Source organism: Monopterus albus, unplaced genomic scaffold (genome assembly GCF_001952655.1).
Source record: "Monopterus albus unplaced genomic scaffold, M_albus_1.0 scaffold170.1, whole genome shotgun sequence".
Classification (NCBI taxonomy): Eukaryota; Metazoa; Chordata; class Actinopteri; order Synbranchiformes; family Synbranchidae; genus Monopterus; species Monopterus albus.
In genome coordinates, this window is record NW_018128050.1 from 707605 (window position 1) to 731467 (window position 23863).

At 43.3% G+C, this 23863-nt stretch overlaps 2 protein-coding genes across 2 annotated transcripts in view; both read right to left on the reverse strand.

Moving 5' to 3' along the window:
• Positions 1–3521, reverse strand: part of tph2 (tryptophan hydroxylase 2 (tryptophan 5-monooxygenase)) — a 10419-nt gene extending 6898 nt beyond the window's left edge. The window contains exons 1-3 of the mRNA XM_020615728.1: positions 3286–3521; positions 863–997; positions 555–738 (exon numbers count right to left, since the gene is read on the reverse strand). Of these exons, the coding sequence (XP_020471384.1) occupies positions 555–738; positions 863–997; positions 3286–3450 (484 nt within the window). The 5' untranslated portion in view covers positions 3451–3521. The remainder of the gene's footprint in view (positions 1–554; positions 739–862; positions 998–3285) is intronic.
• Positions 3522–6894: 3373 nt separating this feature from the next.
• On the reverse strand, positions 6895–21595 carry tbc1d15 (TBC1 domain family, member 15). Its single transcript, XM_020615801.1, has 17 exons — positions 21459–21595; positions 19797–19898; positions 19259–19333; positions 18711–18852; positions 16941–17148; positions 14892–14994; positions 14461–14655; positions 13892–14020; positions 13582–13685; positions 12681–12775; positions 12315–12431; positions 12059–12159; positions 11477–11576; positions 11127–11224; positions 10677–10793; positions 10362–10448; positions 6895–8577 (listed from the first exon to the last, which is right to left on the reverse strand). The coding sequence occupies exons 1-17, from the start codon at positions 21510–21512 to the stop codon at positions 8398–8400; spliced, it is 2007 nt and encodes a 668-aa protein (XP_020471457.1). The 5' UTR covers positions 21513–21595; the 3' UTR covers positions 6895–8397.
• Positions 21596–23863: the final 2268 nt, after the last annotated feature.

The following is a 23863-nucleotide window of genomic DNA, read 5'->3' on the forward strand; positions in this document are numbered from 1 at the left end:
CATTGGTGTGATCCCTATACCCCATCTTATGCACAATTCTTATAACTCTTTTTTGTAATATATACAATGGTTGAAGTGAGCTTTTGTATGTATTTCCCCAGTTTTCAACGCCATACTCTAAGTATGATAAAATCAGTGAAGAATACAAAATGCGTAGTGCTTTCCTGTCTGAAAGGATTTGTCTGTGCAGTCAGACCTGCAACTGTTGTAGCTGAACAACAGATGCACCTCAGACCAGATGTCAACTCCACCTGGATCAGATCTGAGAACAGATGATCTGGAATGATCACAACTCAGATTTGTGAAGCTTCAGCTGTGACGTCTAAGTCACGATTCATGTACGTCATCACTAATTCACTAAGTCAGCTTCGCCTTAACTTTTATCCACACACCTACCTTGACACCTCACACAACAACAAAGAGAAAATGGGAATAAAACCATTCGGACGCCGCTGCTGTCCCTCCTGTCTTACATTACTTTCCCCAGTGAATTTCCTGCTGTCACCTCTGTGAGGCACCGTGGTGGCTGCTGGGAGATTTGCAGGTGTGCATACCTGCCTCAGCAGCCCAGATGTGCGCAGGTGTGTTGAAGGAGATGATGTTGACGTGGTCCTTGAGATGCTGCAGCAGCTCGTTAAACTCCTTCTTACTGCAGCTGCAGTCAGCAAAGATCTCCACCTCGTTGGAGACTCTCTTTGACATCCGAGACTCGATGTGGTTCAGGTTCACTCGCCTCTCCTGCAGGACGAGGACCAGGGGACACAACAGGGAAAGGAAACAAAGGCTGTGAGGGGACAGAGGTGAACACATATGAAAAGAAGCAACAAGCGGACCAGGATCAGGAGAAGTCTCCAGGTCTCACCTGGAACAGTCTCAGAGCTTTGACCAAACAGCCGACCTCGTTCTTCAGAGAAAACACCACCGCAGTTTTCCCCGAGTCCTCCCCACTCTCTTTGTCTGGCTTCTCATTGATGGGACAGAAGGATGGACGGCGAGACTGGACAACAACAACAACAAGGTCAGGTCCAGGCTGATGGATGTAAAGTCAAAGCTCAGTTTTGAGGACTCTGCGGCCCAAACAGGACAATAAAGTTGGTCAACTGGAACACAGGTAAGTATAATGGCTAAGTACAACAAGGCAGGTGATAAAAACGCTTCTGACAAATAAGCAGATCAAGCAACAGACTAGAGTCCATACACTGGTGGGTCAGGATGTGAACTAGGGACAGACAACCACCCAGAAATCAGGAGCGAGCAAACATCCAAACACAGGTGACTCCAGCGGTTCAAACGGGGGGAGAAAGAGTCCAGTGGAGAAACAGGCTGAAAGCAGGACATGCACATAGAGTGCAAATGCTGGAGAGGCATTTTGTGACACTGGGCCAGACTGGCTTCTCTATGTGGCAACAGTAAGACCTGACTTTGTATAATCAGTGGAAAGTAACTGAGTACATGTACACAACTACTGTACTTAAGAACAGTTCTGAGGTATCTGTACTTTACCTAAGTATTTCCATGTCCTGCTCCTTCACGACATGTCACAGACAAATCTTGTACTTTTTACTGCACTTCATGTATTTAATAACTTTAGTTCCTTTTTAGAATCAGATGAATCAGTAATGGTTTAGAATACAGCCTGTAATTTACAGCGTAAGTACACAGAATCTACAGCATACCTTTTTATAGTACATACAAATACATACTCATAGGTAGAAGAGAACAACATGTAAAGTGTTGGGAATCAGGGTGGAACAAGCTGGAAACGTGAAAATGAATTATACTGTAAGTGTTTTTAAACTAGCGGGAACTTATTGTGTTATTGCAGGATGCAACAGGGACATGTCTGAGCTACAAAACTGGACTTCTGGGGAAATGGCATCATGAGTATTTGCCACTTTAGAAAGATCACCATATGTACTTCCCTGATGAATGTGTGGGTCTCTGCTACGCATCACTTCATCAGCAAACACTTCTCCACACACACCAAATTTAAACCAGTCACAATAGAGAATATAATGATTAATCCAGGTTTTTTCTTTGTGTCAGAGCAGACGATGTGACATGTGAAACGTAATCACAGATGGATGCTGAGCTGATATACTGACACGCTGCAGGAGCTGTGGGTAAATTTGCTCTTTACTGTTCAAACAAAGCAGGAACCGGTTTCTTCTTTTCTCGTCTGACGCCGGCTGTGTTTGTGTGATGCTGCTGCGCTCTCCTCCTCCACAGGTGAACCATTATGGCAGGGGGTGTTAAAAGGGCCATATACTGACACGCTGCAGGAGCTGTGGGTAAATTTGCTCTTTACTGTTCAAACAAAGCAGGAACCGGTTTCTTCTTTTCTCGTCTGACGCCGGCTGTGTTTGTGTGATGCTGCTGCGCTCTCCTCCTCCACAGGTGAACCATTATGGCAGTACGTGTTAAAAGGGCCGGATATATTTTAAATGTGCCGAATTAAAGATATCTGAAATTGGAACGATGACTTGTCAAAACCCCATTAAAGATATGTTTAATTTGAATGCTGCTTAGCCATAATCTAATTACAGATATCTGGAGTTCACATTGTGAATAGGCAAAATGTGAAGTGTCGTTATCTGAAGTTAGTTTTCCCATATGAGGAATTCTGTCTAGTCAAAATGTTATTGCTTAAATTATAAAAGTAAATCCTGTCCCCCTATTTAATGTTAAAAGGGTTTGCCACAGAACGAAACCTGCAGAATCACTTCACTCTGAGCCTGCGGCTGAAACACAGCAGATCGTCCTGCTCAGGCTAAACTGCAGAGGAAGGAACCAGATGTTTTCTACTGATTTTCTGATGCAGTAGAGTCCAACACAGGCTGACTCTACAGATTTGTGATAAAGATTTGAAATAGAGATTAAATCTCAACAGGACAAGTTCAGGAAAATATGCGAACACTGAAACATTAAACAATCATAACTTTTAAAACCCCCAGAGGAAAAATCAGAAAAACAAAATCACTGGTGCACGAAGCACACAGAGCTTCTACACAAGAACAGTACAACAGTGCAGAAATACTGTGTTTACTTTTATCTTTACTTAGAGTATCTTTTATTCTGCCTTCCTCTGCCTGGTCTACTTTTCGTCTACTGTCCTTACATTATGTCTTCGTGGTTCCTAATTCATTACACTGGGTAATAACATGTTACCTAAAACTGCTGTGAACTTTAAAACACCTCAGAAAAACCTCCAGAAACCAAAAACCATCAGTGAGGATGAGCTGATGACACTGGAGGAGGACGAAGAAGATGAGGAAGAGTGCTCACCATCTGCCCCCCGGTGTGGCGCTGCTGCTGGTGGTTGAACATGGCCGAATCCAGCGACAGCCCCCTCCTGGCCCAGTACTTGCTGGAGAACATCATCATGGCCGGCTGCATCTTGGGCACTGGCACCGGCACCGGCCCATCCTTCAACACATGGGACGAGGCCATGGGGAACCAGTGGGTGTATGAGTACCAGGGCTCCAGCCTGCTCTGATCTGTTCTACTCTGCTCCTCCTTAATCTGACACTGAGGTCTGTTGGCCTGATGCCGGCCTGCCACCGGCTATATAGTGACACACAGAGGGGAGGGGGAAGTGATGGTGTTAGTGAAGCAGGTCTCCTCCTTGAACCGAGGCGGCCTACAGCTGCTGGGATCCACCTCCCAGCTGCTCCAGACATCACTGATGAACAAGTTATGGTCTGATTAACGTGACTGAAACAACTCGTTTGACTTCCTGGAACTGTGGCGAGGAGACAGTGTGTAAAGATGAGGCAGGGGTCTGTAATCAAAAGGCACAGCAATGTTCTTTCTATCATTTCTTCACATTCTGCAAAAACAGAACAAAATGATTAACATCAAACATCTCAACAGGAACTGTTTAATGAAGAAATTCACTGAGGATGCACAGTTAGTGATAGAGTGAAGGGAGGAAGATGGCATCTGCAGCCTCCGGTTAAGGTGAGTGCTTGTGTTGTTTGCCATGAATCGGGTCTGGTCAAGTGTTTCCCTTGGTTTCCAGTCTTGATGCTGAGCTGATAACATGTTTTTACTTTTAGTATTGAGTGTGGATTGAAAATGCGAGGCAGCTTTATCCATTTGAATCAAATTTACAACACGCATACAAAGTGGAGGGCTCTGAATACTTGATGAAGAAGCTGCATACGATGTCTTAGCAACTGCATTTGTACACCAGTTTGTAATGCAAACTGTTTGACAGTTGAGATTGAATCCTCTTGTTGGTGTCCCATCCCTGTGAGTGTTTTCCTTTCCATTCTGAGCCTTTAGACTGCTTTCAGTCCTGTATCAAAAGCTTTGTGTTTGACGCCTTCTACAGTCAGTGTAAGTGTGGCTGAGGTGAACAGGTCAGTGGTTGCTCTCTGCAGCAGAGTGAATGACAGCCAGGCCTCACAAAGCAGCCTCCACTTCAATAACACCTGAGAGATACTGGACGATAAGAGGAGACCAGCGGCAGCGTGCTATCAGCCGTCTCCTCAGACAATTTCCGGCAGCACAGGAAATGAAAGAGCAGAGAGACGGCAGCAGGAGCGCCGGCTGCTTTTTTCTGGCTCTGATGCAGCTTTATGAGAAGATTTCAGGTGATACCTCCTCCGCCTTCAACGCCAAATGTCTCCCGTCAAAGGCAGGTGAGGAGGGGGTGGAGGGGGACGTCCATCACATACATGAAAGCAGCTGAAGTGACATTTGGAGGCAAATGTCATGCGGCGGAAACAGCAGAGTTACTTCTTCAGCTGGAACATTTCTGAAGATAACACATTTGTTAGATGTGAATGAAAACCCTTCACAGGGCTGACTGGCGGTCACTGGTGCCTCCCAGTTAAGATCAGTTTTATGTAACTGGGTGTAAAGACAGTTCTGGGAGGGTTGTGATAATTTGAGCCAGTGCAGGTACGTCCCACTTCAGTAGTGTGACTGAGACTGACGCCTCTGATCAATGAAGAAAACAGTATTATTTCAGTTAATTACAATGACGTTGCACCTTTGTTCCCCCTCAGATAGTCTAGTCACAGCACAGTGACGTTTACATGACTTTATCCATCTCAGGCTGGTGATGACGGGTGGAGGGGTGGGACGGTCTGATGTGGGTAAGCACATAATCTAGCATCTGACTCTAGTTTTTTGTTTGTTAAAAGTAAAAATAAATTGGCTGATATGAAGGACAGTACATGTGACTGGTGTCTGTGTGATCTGGACTGTTTTTGTCCAGTCTGTAAACAGAACAAAAACATTAAAGGTTGATGTATTGACTTTGTCAGCAAACAGAGTGACGCCTGAGATGTGAATATGGCCACAGCCCAGTGCACCCTCTGTTCACTCTGGGTTTGGTCTCCACCACCCCGAGGGAAACTTCTAAATGCTCCACCGTCTTCCCAAGTTGGTCTCGGGCTGGGTCTGTCGAGATGGTCGTGGAGACTGGCTGTTTGATGCAACTTCTCTGAAAACAGAAATGTGCCACAAAACTAATCTCAGAGGTTAAAACAAGATAGCCGAGGGGAACTGCAGTAACTCCCAGTGGGTTCCAACACACACCCATTAGTGCAGCTTTAACTGCATTATAGAGATTAGGTTGTGTACAAGGGAAAATCAGAAAACTCCCCAGTATCCTTAAACCATTTTATTGCCCAAAGTGTTCAGCTGATTACATGAAGATAGCTGAAACCACAAATGTTAAACCTGCAGCAAAAACATCACAGAGCTCTATCAGGATCAAGAAAATAAAGCAAAACCAGTGCAAGTCCTTAAAGCCGCAAATATAATCAGCTTCATTCCACAGCACTCAGCAACCATCATTTATTTCTGGAGTCATATTTTATGAAGGTGATGGTTGTGTCAGGCTGCAATAAAACAGTGGAGTCACTTCAGACTGTAGTGGCTGAGCAGGAGGCTGGGTTCAAAAGGTGCTTTCAAAGGAATCATTTCACATTTTGAAAAGAGACTGGTTTGTTTGCTGGGAGTTAAATGCACAGATCCAGTCAAACCCTGTTGTGTGGTCTGCACTTATTTACATCCACAGCAGCTTCCACTGGTTGTGGCAGAGTCCGCCATCCCCCGGTGGCAGCACTGGAGCATGTATTCCAGTGCTACTGCTCGGATGTGGCTGACATCAGCCCCACTGTTTACGGCTGCTGCTCTCCCTCCTACAGCCAGATTAACTTAATGCTAATGCTAACACAACACTTCCTACTGTCTATTTATCACCGAAAGACAGAAAGCAGCTGCTAAACCACCTGCTATTTCCATGACAACCACAGGTGTCACCAAATCAACCAGGCCTGACATCTGAAGCAGATCACTCAGGTTCACGTCTTGTTTCAGTCAGTTCCATAGTTTTGTGTTTAAATGTCCGTGTGTGTTGTTCTGCAATGTTTTTATCATTTTATAGCGAAGCTGAAAACGAATGTGTGCAAGCAGGAGTAACGCCGTCCCGTCTGAGCTTGCTATAGCTGTGGTGTCAGTGAGTTACCATCCACGTGTTTTTATTCTCAATTTTTAACTTAATAAAAACGAGTGAAAAAAAGAAACACCTATAAACCATTCTCCAAAGTGTTTGTTGTAAGAGTAAAAATTAATGTGACCCCAACATCAGCGACAACAACGATAGTGGGACCTTCCTCACATTAACAAGTGAAGCAAACAGAAAAGACAGATTTCCATCATGGCTTCTATCATTTGAGCATCGACTGCAGCTCTTTTATTCAACTCTTCATCTGAATTGGCTTAATGGGACGGACTGGAGAACCAGCTCCACCAGTTGTCTCCATCAGCCGGTCAGCTCAGACGGAAACTTGACTTGTAATTACTGTGGCAGGTACAATGTTATTAGAACTAATAGAAATCAGTGCAGACGCTGTGAAAACGAGACTGGAGCCACAATAAACCAAAATGAGCCTTTTATTGAATGTCTACTCTTTCACTACAGAGATGATCCAGGATGTAGTCAGTTCACTCTACAATCTCATTTAACTCCCAGTAAGAAACCAAATATATTTCCCAAAATGCCGCAGTGTTTCTTTAAACAAATAATACGACCTGGCGCAGTTCATCAGCATCACAACATAAAAACACAACATCTTCATCACACACCAGCGACTGTTTCCACCAGGCACATTAACCTTTATTCCATTTCAATGGACCCGCCAGTTTCATATTAGACAATTAATACTGACAGGAGGTTAAGAAGAGCCGTGACTGATCTGTGTGACAGCTGCTCGTCTTATTCCAGGTACAGCAGCTGTACACGAAAGAACATCAAGACTAAATATATGCAGCCAATAAACCATGTTTAATCTGATGTGGCTGGAGGTGGCTGTGAGAGAAGACCCAGCCCATCACAGGTCGTGGTGAGACGCCCTGTCAGTCTAAAGCTGCAGTCAGACTGGATCTCTGTCTGTCTGGTGATTTTACATCACCTGCTCCACTCAGTGAGAACACCCAGTAATAAACACAGCCACACAGAGCGCTGGGTTTCTGTGAACCGGCTGCTCCACCTGGTATTTAAACCCAGCCCCTGAATTTTAGTGAGGGAGGCTGTTTTTGTCCTTTTTATCAGCTCAGGTTAAATTGTGACTGGAAAATGATTTTGGTAATCTGATAAATGGAAACATTCTAATGCCAACACAAAGGCCTTTATGGGGAGCTAAATGATGGCTGGGAGAACAGGACTCAGGCATTAATGTGAGGCAGGAACTAGTCTTCTCTCTGAGCCCAGGTTCTTAGCCTATATTTACTTCCATCCACCTGTTATGGACCTCACCTCTCACCCAGTGTCGGCTGTGGATAGGTTTTCCAGATAGTCACAGTGTCCCCATTAGAAGCTTGACAACAAGCAGCTGGTATGCAGTGTCCCCGTGGATGTACAGACAACTGTCAGACTCGAGGAGACTTAAACAGAGGAGGACTCTCGGGCAGCCTTTGCAGCCTCTTCTGCCCTGACAACCGACTGGATTTATTCAGGAGGGACATCAGCGATAGCAAGACCCTGAGGTAGGACTCTGAGGACGAGGAGGACCAGTTTCATCTTGGCCTCCCCTTCGGCTATGTGGCGCCCCCCTGTGGAGTCTTTTAACCAGGGTTAAAATGAACCATGGGTAAAACCACTGCGGAGCACAGTGAGGACTTGGCCCCCACAAGTGATGTCCCTCATGTCTGAGTGCAGCTTTAGACCATTTCAACAACCGGAGAGAAGGAATGACGATTTGAATGAAAGAGACAATATGGTACAAGAAATTACAAAAATAAGATTCTGAATAACCTCAAATCCTTTTTACATTCTCTTCTTCTTCTGTCTTATCGGGGGGATGAGACGACGTGGCAATGGGCTGCCACTGTCGTGGTCCTGCAGACCCTGAGACAGTCTCTCATTGGTTCTGCTGTTCACTACAACCTGAAGGCAACTTTGCAGCTATTGTGAGAGCTGGTTTCTCTCAAGTGTCTGTTGGAGCAGGCGTCCTGTTGCTGTGTCGCTCTGGGAGCCGCTGCAGATTCACAGTCTGTCGGGTTGGAGCCGGAGACTTCTGTGCCAAAGCCCAAAATGGCGCTGACGGAGTGGGGCAAATCCTGGGGAAGAGAAACAACTCATTTAGTCCTAATTAGAGGATGCACCAACACTGAAACCAGTATCAGGTCCAGTACCGCCCTCTGATACTACATCGACTTCACACCTGCTGAGCTACTTTAAGAAGTGATGATTAAAAAGTAAAGCTGACTGTGAACGTCACTGAGTGTCGGGAAGTGAACACACACACACACACAGCGGAGAAGAGACGTGATGACAATACATAACAAAATCCTCCAGTAACGGAGAGAGTGTGAGCAGTTTATGAGACACTGGCAGAACAAGCACGACGTGTTCACTGTCTTGTGGTCACCCTGCCTGGCTCTCAGTTCACCCACTAAACACAGGCAGCACTTATTCTGCTGAGTCTAATGAGCTGAATTCCTGCGCCCTGAGCACAGAGAATGACGCCACAAGCGACAGTCAGTTCAGTGTGAGCCCGCACCCTCATTGAATTAGGATTTTAAACTGTTGACTGTGACATCATACGCTCCTAAAAAGGTGAAGAACCACAGTATTACAGTACGCTGTGCTGTACAGTACTGAAGTCCAGGCACTTCCATGTTACATGTGGCTGGAGCAGTGGTGGCGCCATGTTTGTTTACACAGAAAGGGTTGTAGATTTGACTCACAGGAACAAAAACACACTCTACACTCACTGCACTTTTATGGTCATTTGATTTCTATGGTACAAGTATTATTGCTATTATTATGTATCAGTACTCTGTATTCTTAAGTACTTGATCTGGAAAAAAGTGGTGCATCCCTAACTGACGATTACTTTCATTATTGATTATTCTTATATTCTCAATTAATCTTCATTCTGTACAGTGTAAGGAAATAATGTTAAAGTGCATCATATACTGTTTGACAAAAATATATTACATACATATATTTATATACTGGTATAACATCTACAACAACAACATCTAATATCTTGTATTGTTTCTTTTTCTAATCCCTAATTTTCTCATATAAAGTGTGGTTATGACAAAATTTCAAAAACTTAACATGAAACCTAAAACACTATGACCCAATTATAAAAACTCAGTTCAGCCTTTACACTGATGTGTAAATGTCCCCTGGTGCTACTTCTTTCAGATAATTTACAGCAGGGGTGCCCAATACGTCGATCGCGATCATCCGGTTGATCGCAAAGGTAGTCATCCATCCTCCCTTAGAAAGTCACAATCATTCATATATAGCCTGTCATCCATCCTTCCTTTGGCATTTGCTACCTGATTGACATGCAGGACAGCCAGTCTGAGATCTCGTCTTTTCTGACACAAAACATGCACACTTAACAGCACGAGCTACTGCAAAACTCCAGTGAGCGAACTACCTTGTCAGCCTTCGAATTAATGTCTACTAAAGGGTATAAAATGAGTGGGGGAGCCGAATCAAGTAAGAAACAGGAAATGTACTGAAAACATTCCATGTGGAATGGGAGGACTTTTTTTTGCGACATTAGATTCGAAATGCATTTGCTTGATGTACCAATCTACCATCGCTATTCCGAAGAAAGGAAATGTGGAGCGGCACGTTCAGACTGTTCATAAAAACTACGTCACTCATTCATACATATATTTTGTGTGTGCGTGCGTGCGTGCGTATAGTGCTTTTAGTTTAGGTCCATCATTTTGACTTCGTCATTTGAAAAGTAGCTCGCAAGGCGAAAAAGTGTGGGCACCCCTGATTTACAGGTTGTACCTGTTATTTTTTGAGTGATAACAGCCACAACCTGGATGGTTTCTACCCAATGTGCCTGTTGGTGGATGTACAGTACCTTACAACTCCTGATCTGCAGACAGATGCCCTCTGCTTTCTGAAGGATCTCTTCAATGTCCAGCTTCATTGAAAGCTCATTGATGTGCTGAAACAAAGGAAGACAAATGTCATGTTAATTTTGGTTCCGTCCAGTTTTAGTCGCACCTGCAAAGGCAGAAGCAACCTGTGAGGACTTGATCAAGGTTTCAGTCTGCCCATCAGACAGCAGCGACTGGGGAATGGAATGCTGGTGACACCGGTTAACCCTCAGGCTTGCTCCGACTCCGGCTGCTACCCTGTAAAACAGAGCCTCTCTCAGTGACTGCACAGGTACCTTGAGGATTTCACTGAAGCCATAGTTCTCTTCCATGATTTTCTGCTTCTCTGAGTCCAGGATGGCGCAGCAGACCAGCAAGTGGAAGTTGTGGCACGGCAGACCAGTCCACATCACCTGAGCGGGACACGGGTAATGACGACTCAAACATTCATTCACATTCAAAGGTTTAACAAATAACATAAAACAAACACTGAGATGTTGTGTTAACGAACTCTGCTGATCTTTGACTAACAACAGGAGCAAACTATGGAAGCTGGGAAGGACACAGGTAAGTCACAACGTGTATTCAACCACATCTTCTGCTACATCTACATGTGTGTTGATAAGCTCTGAGATGGTGATGGAAAAAAGCTTAGGTTGTACTGTTGTTATTACTGTTAGAACCAAGTGTGTCCGTTTCACACAGACAACTATGGAACCAGACCCAACGCTGAAGAGAAAACTGACCTCCCAGAGTCGCAGAACGTCATGGAAACTGAGCTCCCTCTTAAACCTGATCAACAACCAGCGGAAACAGAAATACAGATAACCTGAATCCTGAGCCTCTGGAAGACAAACACAGTCAGAGTTAGAGGGACAAAACACACGCCCACACACACACTGCTGTCTGAGCTTTAACACAGCAACACTGGAGAACTGACATTTCTGTTACATCCTGACTTTACAGGTATAAAACTCTGAACAGTTCAAAGCTCCACAATGTTGTCATTTCTCCAATGTGACCAGGGAGGAGACTTGGCGAAGCTGTACCAAGCAGGATTATGGTTAATGTGGTTGAATATCTAGTAGACCGTTACCGAGGTAGTTCCAGAAGGCCAAGTCCAACAGTCTCAGCAGAGTACTGAGCTGAATCAGCTGAGTCTTCATCCCCTGCATCTGCTCCTCAAAGTTCTGGTGCTAGAAAACAAAGCACACAGACACAAATAAAACTTGCACTCACGTAATGTTGGCCAAATGTGAAGAACAGGAAGCAGATGTTACTCAGATTCCAGGTGTTAGCCCCTGAGGCTAACCTGTAGCCAAGCAGATAAACTGAGTAAATCAGCTTCTTTTGTTGTGCATCTGCAGCAGTTTGTTACCAGGTGAAACCAGATCAAACAAACACTGGGTAGCTGAATGGACTGCATCAGTGTTACTACTAGATTTTATTTTGATGGTGTATTTGTAGCCATCCTGCCAACAGTTTGTTGACATGTTTGTTGTTCTTTTCACCAAATGGGAGACGCTTTCACAGATAAACCAGATCTTTGGGGTTAATGTGAAGGGTTTTCACAAGCTTCCAGAGGTGACTCACAGGGTCAGAAAACCCTCGCTAGTCTCTGACAGCTGTGTGTGGCTGCAGCCTTCAGACCAAACAAAACAACAACTGTTATTCTCACCATCTGGTCCATGAAAGAGACAAAACACCAGAAAGCGTCCACCTCGTTCTCCATCACGTAGAGGATCGGCGAGAGCAAGTCGCTCATCCCCTGAACGTAACCTGAGGGTTTACACACAGCTGAGTCCCGGCTGAGATCACTGACTTCAGTACAAAATAAACATCATCTACACTGGCAACATCATCTCAGACTTGAAATAAGGAGCGATGATGTCAGTGCCACACAGACAAAGTGAATGAAAAGCGAGCGTCCTCACCCAGGTCGAAGTCGAACATGCAGTAGGTCATGAGGATGTCGTGGAGGAGGACCAGACTGGGGTTATCGATGCCTTCGTAGAACCTGTTGGTTCTGTCTGTTCGGTTCACATCTTTCTCTGAACAGAGCAACAGGACAGACGAAGGTTGATCTCACAGCTACTTCTATACAGGAGACTTTAAAGCATTTTAAAGTGTGTGTGTGTGTGGGGGGGTATTATCCTCAGGGACCTGAACACATGCTAATACATGTGATGACATCTGCTGCATAAAAACTCTCTTCCACTTCCTAGATGACAGTTTACAATTTACATTTTTCAAAATAAATAAACCCTGGTAAAGTCTCTGACGTCCGAATTGATCCTCACCTATGAGACTCCTGTAGTCTCTGAGCCTGGAGTTCCTCCTCTCCTGCTCCTCACTGACCGACTTCCACTGCAGCTTCATCCTGAAGTACTCGTCTCTGATCAACAGGGCAATGCAAACATTTCCATTAACATACGAAGCTGCTGTAACATCACCACAGCATCACGACAACTAAAACATGACTCACTCAGCTTTTGACTGTTTGCATTTGTTTTTGTTTTGACCTGAGCTACAACTAATGATTATTATTCATTAATAGTATTTTCTTGACTGATTTTTTTGTCTAAAAAGTCAGAAAACAATGGAGAATGCCTGTTGCAGCTGAGATGACACGTTCTTCTTTGGTCTAATCCCAGTTGTGTTTATCATAAACGGACAAAAAGAGTAGTAAATCCTCTGAGAAACTGGAAGAAGTAAATTCTTGGTAATTTTTTATGTGAGAAGTGACTCAAAAGCTTAGGAGGTTATGAAGAGTTGCAATCAATTTTGTTGACTAATTGATTATTGATTTAGGCCACAAAAGAAACTCAACATTTTTAAATGACTTCATTTATGAAAAAAAATAAAATAAAAATAAAAAAACATTTTGAAAATTGAAACATTAACCTGGAAAAAGTGACAAATCCTCACATTTAAGAAAGAGCAAAACCTTTTTGCGTTTCTGATGACCAATTCAAATATATAAATAATTCGAATTCTGAAAATATGATTGATGAAATAACTGTCCAGTTCTTCGAGCTGCGATTTGTCATCAGAATATTCTCCCACATTATATCAGAATTGTTTTTGCAGATGTAAGAACATAAACTTTACTATGTGATGTTACATGTACAGTGTTCAGGTGACATGTCTGTATGATGGGAAATTAAATAAACTCTCCATCATGGTGGACAGCTGTCATACGTTTTGGTTCTCTGGAGAGCCTTCCTCTCCTCCAACGTGCTGTCCCAGGGAAAACATCCCAACAGAAACTTCCACGCCTCCTTCCTCACTGCGTGACACAGTCCCTGCAGATACAGATATAGTATATGAATATAATATTCATCTGATGGATGGACTGACAGTGATCTAACCTGTCAGAGTCGTGTATATTTTACTGTTAAGTTTTGTGTATTTCAACGGCTCGTCTGCAGACGTCTATTAAAAACTAGCTCAGGCTATAAACAAACATGTTCCTATACAGAAGAACAGAGTAGTAATAGCTTGTACATGCCCCTTTGAAGATGACTTGTTTGAGGTGCGAGACGTTGACCATCCTCCCCTCTGGATCCTGGTGTTTGGTCCAGTCCTCTGCAGACAGAGGCTCCCTCCTCATCACCTGAGGCCTCGCCCCCAGGTCGATCTGACAGGGGCCAAGGTAACACACAGGTAGATGTGCTTCATAAGGCTAACACACTGTTTCTGTGCTGAATTCAGAACATATGACATGAACAACAACATACAGATATACAGTAAAGTGTCTAACCCAGCTCAGGGCTGTACAGCTGCATAAAGGCAGCCACAGCTATGCATCAGCATCCATCTGTCAGAGAGAGACTGCAGCCTGTCATGTGGTGTGCGCTGCTCAACACACACACAGACTTTAGTTCTCTGACTGGTGCCGTCTCGGCAACGCAAGCACTCAAAGGTGTTTCTATTAGTTTGTCCATGTATATCAACGAGGCAGGACACAAGACAGAAACAGCAGCACAACCTGCACTTCTGTGAAACGCAAACTGAATGTGTTTACCTTCGTGGAGGATGATGAAAAGTAACTGGCTGTGTGTGTGAGCCACCTCTCACCCTAGTGATGACCTCGAAGCCCGGCTCCTCCTGCTGGTTGATCTCCAGTCCTGGGATGACTTCACCCAGCAGGTCAGCCACCTCTTCTGGGGGGCGCTGGTGCTGCTCCTCTGTCCCCCGCAGGGCATCAAATATGTAGTTGGTGACTTTGGAGAAGCCGCCCAGTGTGGTCACATACGGGTCCTTTCTGAACTTCTGCAGGAGACAAACTCACTTCTAACATCCAACTCACACCTCAGTGTCCTGTACATCACTGACAACATCAGGCTTCACACTGACAACATCCATGAAGACCTGGATCTGTGATGTTTCTCCTGTGGAAGATGTGACTTTCTCAGCGTTTACATGCCTAATAACTTCTCTGTTGCCACGTCAGCGTGGCACTGACTTTGTGTTCATGATGTTTCACAGTGATAACTCTAGTTTCTTACATGGACAAGGCCGAAGCTGTTGTCATCCAGAAGGTTCTCGAAGGACTGTGACAGAGCTTTGTTTGGAGTGCTGACCAGCAGACATGTTCCATCATCTGGACACCTACAGACACACAGCACACAAAACTAACCTCCGAGTACTTACAGGTAAACATCAGACACAGTGCGCCTGTTGTTCACGTTATCAGAATCACTTTATTCACAGACTTTAGCTCAGGTGAACTGATATCTTGTAAACAGAAGAAATTAAGACAGGTGAGGTCACTGAGAAAATGAGGTCTGGATTCATGAATTCAAATCACCATCAGTGATTTGAATCAGTGCACACATTAACATCTTCTAATACAAGATGGCGCAGCCAATCAGGACCCAGACTGTCACCAGGACATCACACTGGAGCTACTGGTTCTCTGGGCCTGAAAATAACCCCCACCCGCCACTTAACATAGACAATTTCATTACAAGACGCTCTGATAAGAACTTTAATAACAGCTATCTGCACTGCGATAAAGGAGCGTACTGTCTGCGCCCTCAGAGGAACAGCCTGACATGATATTTGATTCAGGTCTCTGTGCAGTCCACCGAGGTGGCAGCAAACATCACAGACGCTCACTCTGGTTGTATGTAAATCACATTTGAAGAGAACCTTGTTCTCTGGACTTTCAGCTACTTGTTTACACAGGTCTCTCACCAAAAATGACAAACAGCTCATTTGTCTTTCATGCAGAAGTTACTGACCAGTCTATATGTACCAAAATACTGGCAGCACCATGCACCTGTATGTATACGAACAAAGTGAATGGAATCTGACTCTACGGTCCCAGAGCTGTACATCACCACACACAGCAGAGAGCAGCAATTCACAACACACACACACAGACTGAACTTTAAAAGTGATATTATTGCACACACAGACGTATGAATTGCAGCAGCAGCAGCATTTGAGAAAATCCAGATGTTAGGCAATACATATACAGAAAGCCTCTGCTCCTGGTGCACTGTATGAAACCTTACACCTCACAGAAACACAGTCTGACAGACTCATTCAAAGGTTCCCTGCAGTTTTTGACCTTTAGCAGCAGTATAGAGCATGTACCACGAAGCGAGTTCAAGACCAGCCGTCCTGGATAACTGGACCCATGAAGCCTGTTATCAACTGTCTGGGTTTTCCTATCTGGCAATGACGACATTCATGTGAAAGAGTTGTTGTTAATAAGAAGCGACACCGCCAGAACCATGAATGAAGCACTGAATACAATAGGAAATGGAGCAGCAATACCTGCAGGAAACTCGTTTAGACCCAGAGCAAATAAAAAACAGGCTGTGGTCACATAACTAGAACAGAAGCAGCAGCTAAAAACACTAGAAATAATTTTCAAATATTAAAGAAAGGCTAAGAAGATACTGTAAATTAACACTTTATTGTTATTATAAGGGTATTAACGAATGAGTATTGTCTTTTGTCCGATAATGAAGAAGCTGTTGTGAACATGTGCTGGTAAAAAAATCCAACAGCTTGTGGTGCCAGAGTGGAGAGGACAGTGGTGTCCTCATATTATTCCGAGCTGCAGTGATGGAAGCCTGTTAAACACTGATGCAGCGTCGATCATCATTGGGGGCTGCAGACTCCCTCGGTCTGTTAGAAACTCTGCTTTAAACCAGAGTGACCCATGAAAGCCTGAAACAGTACAACCATACAACTGCTCTGTGGAAATATCTGTTTAATACTGATCACATTAATGCAGACTCCATCCCTGTCAGGATCCTGTAGGAATGATTCCTCAGGTTTTCCAGTGATCTGATTGGTCAGTACTCTGGCTGTTGACAGGTTTTGATCCAATCGTGAACCTGCTCAAGCACAGGTTAGCTGTGCAGTATAAGTTACCATGGAGACCCAGCCTGATTAAAAGTGAGCCAGCTTCATGATACTGATAACCTGAGCTGAGCCCAAAGTAGCCGGACAAGCCACTGATCTGACTTCGTGGTACACCCACCGGGAAAGCTTTCATCTCATCAGTCCTATCTGTCATCGTGTAGCTGGGTACTCACTCAGTGAGCAGAGCAAACCTCCTCAGGCTGTCGAGAAACTCTCTGCTGCCGCCCTGGTGGAAGTGCAGTACAGGCAGGGGGGTGGAAGAGTCCTTCAGTTTACAGATCAAAAAGGCCCAACCTTCCTCCTTCACTGTGATGGACCTGAGGTCACTGACACTGAAGGTGAACGCCCACCTGCTCCTCTCATGGCTGTGGTTCAGAGAGCCTGGTGGACAAGGGAGTGGAAACAGAAAACGTTTTTTGTTTTTTTACAACTACAGAAGAAGTGAAGCAACATGCTGCTAAACTAACATCTGATTATTGATATTTTAACACTGCTTTGAGCTCAGCAACTGTTCCTGGTTTGTTCTGTTTGTATGAGGTTGTCGTCAACCAAACCTGTAAAGCTAGAGATATCCCAGCTACTGGTATCAGGGTCGATCTGTGCATATTGTAATGGATCAGCTAAAATAAAGCTCGGCAAAATCTTTACAGTACTCTACTGTGTTTCTTTACTCTGCTGTATTTTGTCCACCTCAGTCTCAGCCTGTGGTGCAGAGTGAAAATTAGAGAGTTTGAATGTGGATAATTATTCGAACACACCGACTTCAGACACTGGCAAAACACCATCTAAACTCTGATACCAGGTCTCATGAGCCAACCTGTGTAGAAAAGCTTCAGGCAGCAGCTTCTAGTGTTTATCACTTTAACCTGAAGATGAGTCTCCAATAGCTCCTGTCAGCTGTCACTAATTAATGTTGCTGTGAATGAAGGAGCGTCACTCTGCAATCAGAGTGGATGGTGTATATCCAAAGTAAAAACAAATCCAACAGAGTGAGGCGTCTTCTCACTAGAGGATCTAATTGGGTCAGCTGATCTGAAACATTTAAGTGTGACAAATACTTTTTCACAGCACTGTATATATTTACATATAATTTAAGCCTATAACTTAATAGTTTTGAACCAGGCAGCTCAGGAAAAATAACATGCATCACATTTAGTGTCTACAGCTGCTATTTAATTGTGTTAGGTACATGTTTAATATCAAAGGACTCAGAACAAGATAGGGGCCAAAACAACTACTTTGAGACATCTCTGTGTAAAACAGTGAGACAGTCTGGCTACAGATGTGCTGCAGGACACAGAGAAACGGGTCTGTTAAGAGGCAGAAACACTTTAACGTTCAGCACACAGTCTGTTTAAAGTAGGGGTGGGCAACATGGCAAAAATATCATTGTGATTTTTTTAAAGATTTTTACAAGTGATTGAACAGTACAAACAAAATCATTTTCATATTTAAAAAAATAAACCCTACAGGGTAACAAAACCTAATAAAAAAAAGAATAAGAGCGCAGAGCAGTGTGGCTGGACTATAAACCAGCTGTTGTTGTTGTGGAGCAGCAGCAAAATGGCCATTTTAGAAAAGTATTTACAGTTGGGTATCTCGTACAACGGATCAGCTATTTTAAGACCCTCATTTTTCCACAGCTTTTTGAGAATCAGATCCTCGGCCAGTAACAAGTCACTGCATCGGTTACATCTTTCCACCACTTGTCCTGTCCCATGGAGGGCCTTTCCCAAATGCTATTGTTAGTTGTTTTGGCTGTGTAGTTGTAACTGATGCATGCACACAGGGTCCTCTCACTGTCTGACTGCTATCACAATCATTTGGGTGTTTTCTTTTGAGGTGGATAAAAAGGTTTGTCGTGTTGCCATCCGACATATAACATTTAAAAATGCCTGTTGTTTGCACCACATCAGTTCTAAAGTGGATGAAAGAAACCTCACCCTCTCCATTTGTGCAGGGTCTCTTCTTGAAGGACACAGCGTTGACCATGTCCCACTCTGTCTCGTAGCTCTGCTGGGTTTCTAACAGCTGGTGACTCCTGTCCCCAGGACCCTGCGTGCAACCCATCACTGAACTGGAGTCCTGGGGAAACACACACAAAGTCATTTTTTAAATTTATGTTAGCCGAACTGTATTCACCACCTCTGCTTGCGTAGAGCTCCAGATAAATGCCACAGAACAGAGATGAAAGGACGAGCTGCTGACAGCTGTTTGTTGGCAGCCACATACACTGAAGAGGCAAAGTAATACTGTGTGAGGCAGAGGGACAGGTGTATCAGGAAGCTGGGACACACACAGCATGGAGATTAGCTTCTGATAATAAGAACAAGCCGTCTGAAGCTACAGTACAACAACATACAACCTCCCTACAAAGACTGAAGGTGTTTTGGTCAAGCAGGAAAGCGACGGGGAGCTTGAAGGTGAACCTGGAGATGACTGAAGTGTCACTAATGAGCTTCACCTTATAACACATAGAACTGAGACAAACCTTTCCAGCACACAGTATATTTGACAGGTCGACAGTGTCTTCCAGCGGTCTGTACTCGACAAGGATCTCACCATCCTGGCAGCGTGGAGAGACAAAACGTAGTAGGTTTATTTCATATACACAGCAAACCAAGAAGCACAGGACAAACGGCGAAAGGTGTTGCTAACAAAAGTTAACCTATTTTATAACAGATTAACAATGCACATGTACAGCTGAAAATAAGCAACAGTTAATAAATTTGATATTCAATTTAAACATTTAAGTCATCTCTAAGCAAAAACTCAGGTTCCAGTTTTATAATTATCGTTGGGGTTTGTAATGTTGGTTGAACAAAATGAAAAATTTTAAGACACCATGTTGAACTACAACCAGACATTTTTCACTATTAGCAGACATTTTACAGTCTACAAGATTCATCAAGAAAGTAACCTGGAAATTAATCAATCATAGAATGAGTTATTAGTTGTAGCCCCACACCCTTGTGTGACTATTTAACACAACAGTGGAACAGAACATTTCATTTTAACAGAAGTCTTACCTTGTCAATAACCTGAAGTGACCCTGAAATGAGTAAATCCTGCTCGATGGCCTCTTCATCACTGCTCAGCTGTATGAAGACACCTTGGTGTTCAAATATAACCTGCGGGGCAGACGCTCCATTAAGGTCAGCTCAGATCAAAGAGGGAAACACCTGATTCTTTGAAGGTTAAATCTTGTGCTGTTAGACAAACCCAGGAGGTGGTTTAATACCACTTCCTGCTGTTACAGAATATTCAGACTCTTCTAACATCTGGATCAATCTACAATGTACTGCTCATGTTAGAATAGAGTGATTGGACCAACTGGTTTTAAAGGCAGATTCATCTGTATGTTATGGCCTGTTCTGTTGTCCAGCCAGCACCGCTGTATAACTGGTTCCACTGGTCAAACTAATAGGCATTAGCAAACCTACTGGCATGAGAAATACTACTTTATCTGTCATGATACATGGCTTCAACTGGTGTTTGGTTGAGTTTTGAGACAATGAGACGGCTTGACAGAAACACCCCTGCTGTTTGCCTGCAGCCACACACTCAACACAATCCTCCATAACAGGCCATAATCTGTCTGCTGCAACATAAACGACATGTTCTATACAGGCAGGGAGCTGGAAATACCACATCCATGCTCTTTCAGTAATATCAGATCAATATAGACAACTAACTACGGCAACATTTTTAATTTAGTTGCTCATGGTACAATATAAGAAAATTGCTTTCCAGCTGCTATCTTAGAAACGGAATCACAATTTTGTGAGCGTGTTAACAATCTTGCTTATGTTGCAACAGACTGAACAGACTCAATATTTTCATCCAGATGTTTGAACAATCCTTGAGGAGTCTAGGAAAATCCTCGAGAACAGCTGGAAGTGGTGAGAAACCATCGTCTACGTTTTTAAAGGATCCCCAGGTTTTCCAGAAAAGTAAATGCTTAGATCTTAGGCAAAGTCCACTTATTTGCATTTCAGTATTTTACATTAAAACAATTTTTAAAAGAAGGAAACTAACAGTAAGAGCATAAACACACTTACAAACTGGAGCAACATTAAGTTTACCTGCAGGTACAGTAACTGAACTGCATGTAGTTTTTCTCATCATACAGAACTGTGGAGTTTTGTTTTGATAAAAATACGTAAAAGAAATAAATACTCGCTAGCGCTGAGAAGAGCCAAGTGCCTCCACAATTGCAATGGAGTGTGGTTACTTGATAAAATGCAGAATCATTCGTTGTTTCTCGTGTTTTTCCAGTCGCTGTCTGGTAGTTAAAAAGTTCACTGTTGATCAGTCTAGTGCCTCCTCAGCGGCCCAGCCAGCTCGCTTCGCTAACATAGATGTTAGTTGTTAGAATCTCACACAGTAGTTTACTGTTCGTATATTGGATTTAAAAACAAAATATAGAGACGGGTAAGAATGTAATGTGAGCTGCCTGCAGACGGTGAAGCCACCGTGTCCTCATCCTGCCTGTGAACTGATGGCATGTCGTTTTGGCTGGAGTTAGCGTAGCACAGCGGTTAACTCCAGCTAACGCGTGAGCCATTAAACTATCGTACTAATCTACGGTGCACGTGCGTAGAGTCCACACAGAGATATAACCGTGAACTGGCACTGTTATCTTGCAAATATAATGATCTCAGATAACCTGAACTGTTTGATATTATTACCTTGTGAACCGACCCCGCCGCCATGTTGTCTACTGTCTGTTCTGATGACGACATCTGCTCACGTGCCTGTTAACTGCCAAAACAAAACTGACAAGTCAGCTTCCGGTAGAAAGCGCAGGTACGCGTTCTTCTTCTTCTTCTTCTTCTTCTTCTTATGATGTTTATTGGCGGTTTGCAAGCCAACGTAAGGTGCATTACCGCCGCCTGCTGGGCTGGAGTGTGGAAATAGGCTTTCTCACAGTTGCTGCCCAAAAGACTCTCTAGTGATATATTAGTAATCTTCTTTTCGCAGGTATGCATTCACACTGTGAGTTGACCTTTAACCTCTCAAATAGAAAGTACACAAATATTATCACATGTCTGTAAGTAGTTAAAGCACCAGCAGTAGAACTACACAGGTATTATTAGCTTCATGTAAATAATCAGCAAGTAGTAGGTACACAAGAAGGCTATGGTCAGCTACCTGAGGTTTTTTTGTAGCCTAGCCAAAGTATCAGCAGTAAAAGTTAATTTTTCACAAATATCCCATAGATAATAAGGTCAAAGAAGTCCATTACAAAATTTTACATGGTTTTATCCTAGTATTTAGTAGTTTTATCCTAGTAATTTTATATCCATAAATGTAAAATATCTAAATCCACCCCAACTTATTGTCTTTCTCTTGTGAAATCCAAAGAATCTTGAAATCTTTAAAGTTGGTCAAGAACCACAAATGTGCCTTAATATTTTTTCGACACTTTGAGATCACTAATGGATTGCTGTAAACTTTATTTTATTTTTTACTTTATTCAAATGTAGTACTCTATTACCACAGTTTTTTTTTCTTGTTATTTTGGTGTGACTTTTATTGGCTATACATTTCAATTTTATACTTGAATCCATATGGCTGGCTGCATTACTGTGTGGTACTGTTATGAAACAAATCGCGTTTCCTTTAATACTGTATAATATATGAACAACTATCAATGAGTGAGAAATAAAGAGAACTGAGACGGGTACATCTTCAGTGTAATTTTTTCTGCAGAAAGGAGTAGTCTACAACAGCACTTGGAGATGCATGTTACAGAGACTCAAAGAATAAAGGAAGATTCAGTTCAATGTAAAGCAGAGAATAATGTCACACACAAAAGGAGGGTACACTGAGAACAATCATGTATTTGTGTTCAAAGAATTTCTAATTTCCAAAACAGGGAGCTTCATGAGATAATTGAGATAATTTCAAGGTCTGTGGATATTACAGTTGCTTCTTGCAGCAAACAAAGATACCTTAGGCATTCAGTGTGTCAGCAGAAACAGAGTTCACTTGTTCAGTGTGTGAAAGGGTACCACAGTTAGCTGCAAGACTATAGCTTTAATACGAAAATGAACAACTTGAGTGGCTATACTGATAAATGCCATTACACTTACAGAGGTTGTACTGCCTCCTGCAGAAGGACCCTGCAATGCATAGTGAATACAGCCAGCAAGCTCATCTGTGCCCCTCTGCCTTCCCTTACGGATATTTTTAATACCCACCTCACCTGCAGAGCCATCAGCATTGCTGATGACGCCTCCCACCCCTCACACTCCCTCTTCAGACTCTTGCCTTCAGGTAGAAGGTATCAGAGTCTTCAGGCGCACTCCACCAGACTTACCAACAGGTTTATCCACCAGGCCGTGAGGATGCTGAATGCTGTCCATTACCCTAGTGATGCTGACCATCTGACAATCTTCTTGTTATTATTTGCACAGCTGTCACTGATTGTACATGATTTTGAGTTCTAGCCTGTTAGGTTGCACTATTTAGTTTTATCCCGGTGACTTTAATTTAGTTTTCTTATTCAATTTTACTCTACTTTTATTCTATTTTAGTTTCCTAAATGGTATGGCATTCAATACTAGGTGAGAGAGAAACGGTATTTCGAATTTCTGTATGTCCTGCATATATAGTGAATTGACAATAAAAATCTTTGATATCCTTGATATACTGTACATGTCATTGTTGTGTTATACCAATAAAGTTTGATTACAAAAACGGAACACAGCCGCAGTCTCTTAAAGTCTCGTGATAGTTGGCAAAGAGAAGACGTCCAACCGCCATTAAACCCGAAGGCAGTGAGCTGGAGATACGACGCTAGTAGTGTATGTGATAGCTGAGCGTCAGGGTTGAGAGAGTTTATAAGATATGTTGTTTATAACGAGAAAAAGGGATTTCAGATCTAAAATCCAATGAGTTTACAGTCAACGTGTGGTTTTGCTACAACATGGATTTAAACAGAGTTAATCACTCTCCCACAGAGGAGGGGGAGCTCGAAGACGGAGAGATTTGCGATGATGAAAACGAGGAGAGTGTGCCGATCCGGAAGGGGGAGGGTAACAGGCACGGCCGCGCCGCTCCTTCACGGACACGAAAACCTCACCCGCTT

Excerpts from the sequence above, each read along its gene's own strand:
- tbc1d15 (XM_020615801.1), bottom strand. The coding sequence starts at position 21,512 with ATGTCGTCATCAGAACAGACAGTAGACAACATGGCGGCGGGGTCGGTT. Across the intron at positions 10,794-11,126 it reads ACGTTCTGCGACTCTGGGAG|GTGATGTGGACTGGTCTGCC; the intron begins GTCAGTTTTCTC and ends TGTCCCGCTCAG. Across the intron at positions 10,449-10,676 it reads GCTTCAGTGAAATCCTCAAG|CACATCAATGAGCTTTCAAT; the intron begins GTACCTGTGCAG and ends CCTTTGTTTCAG.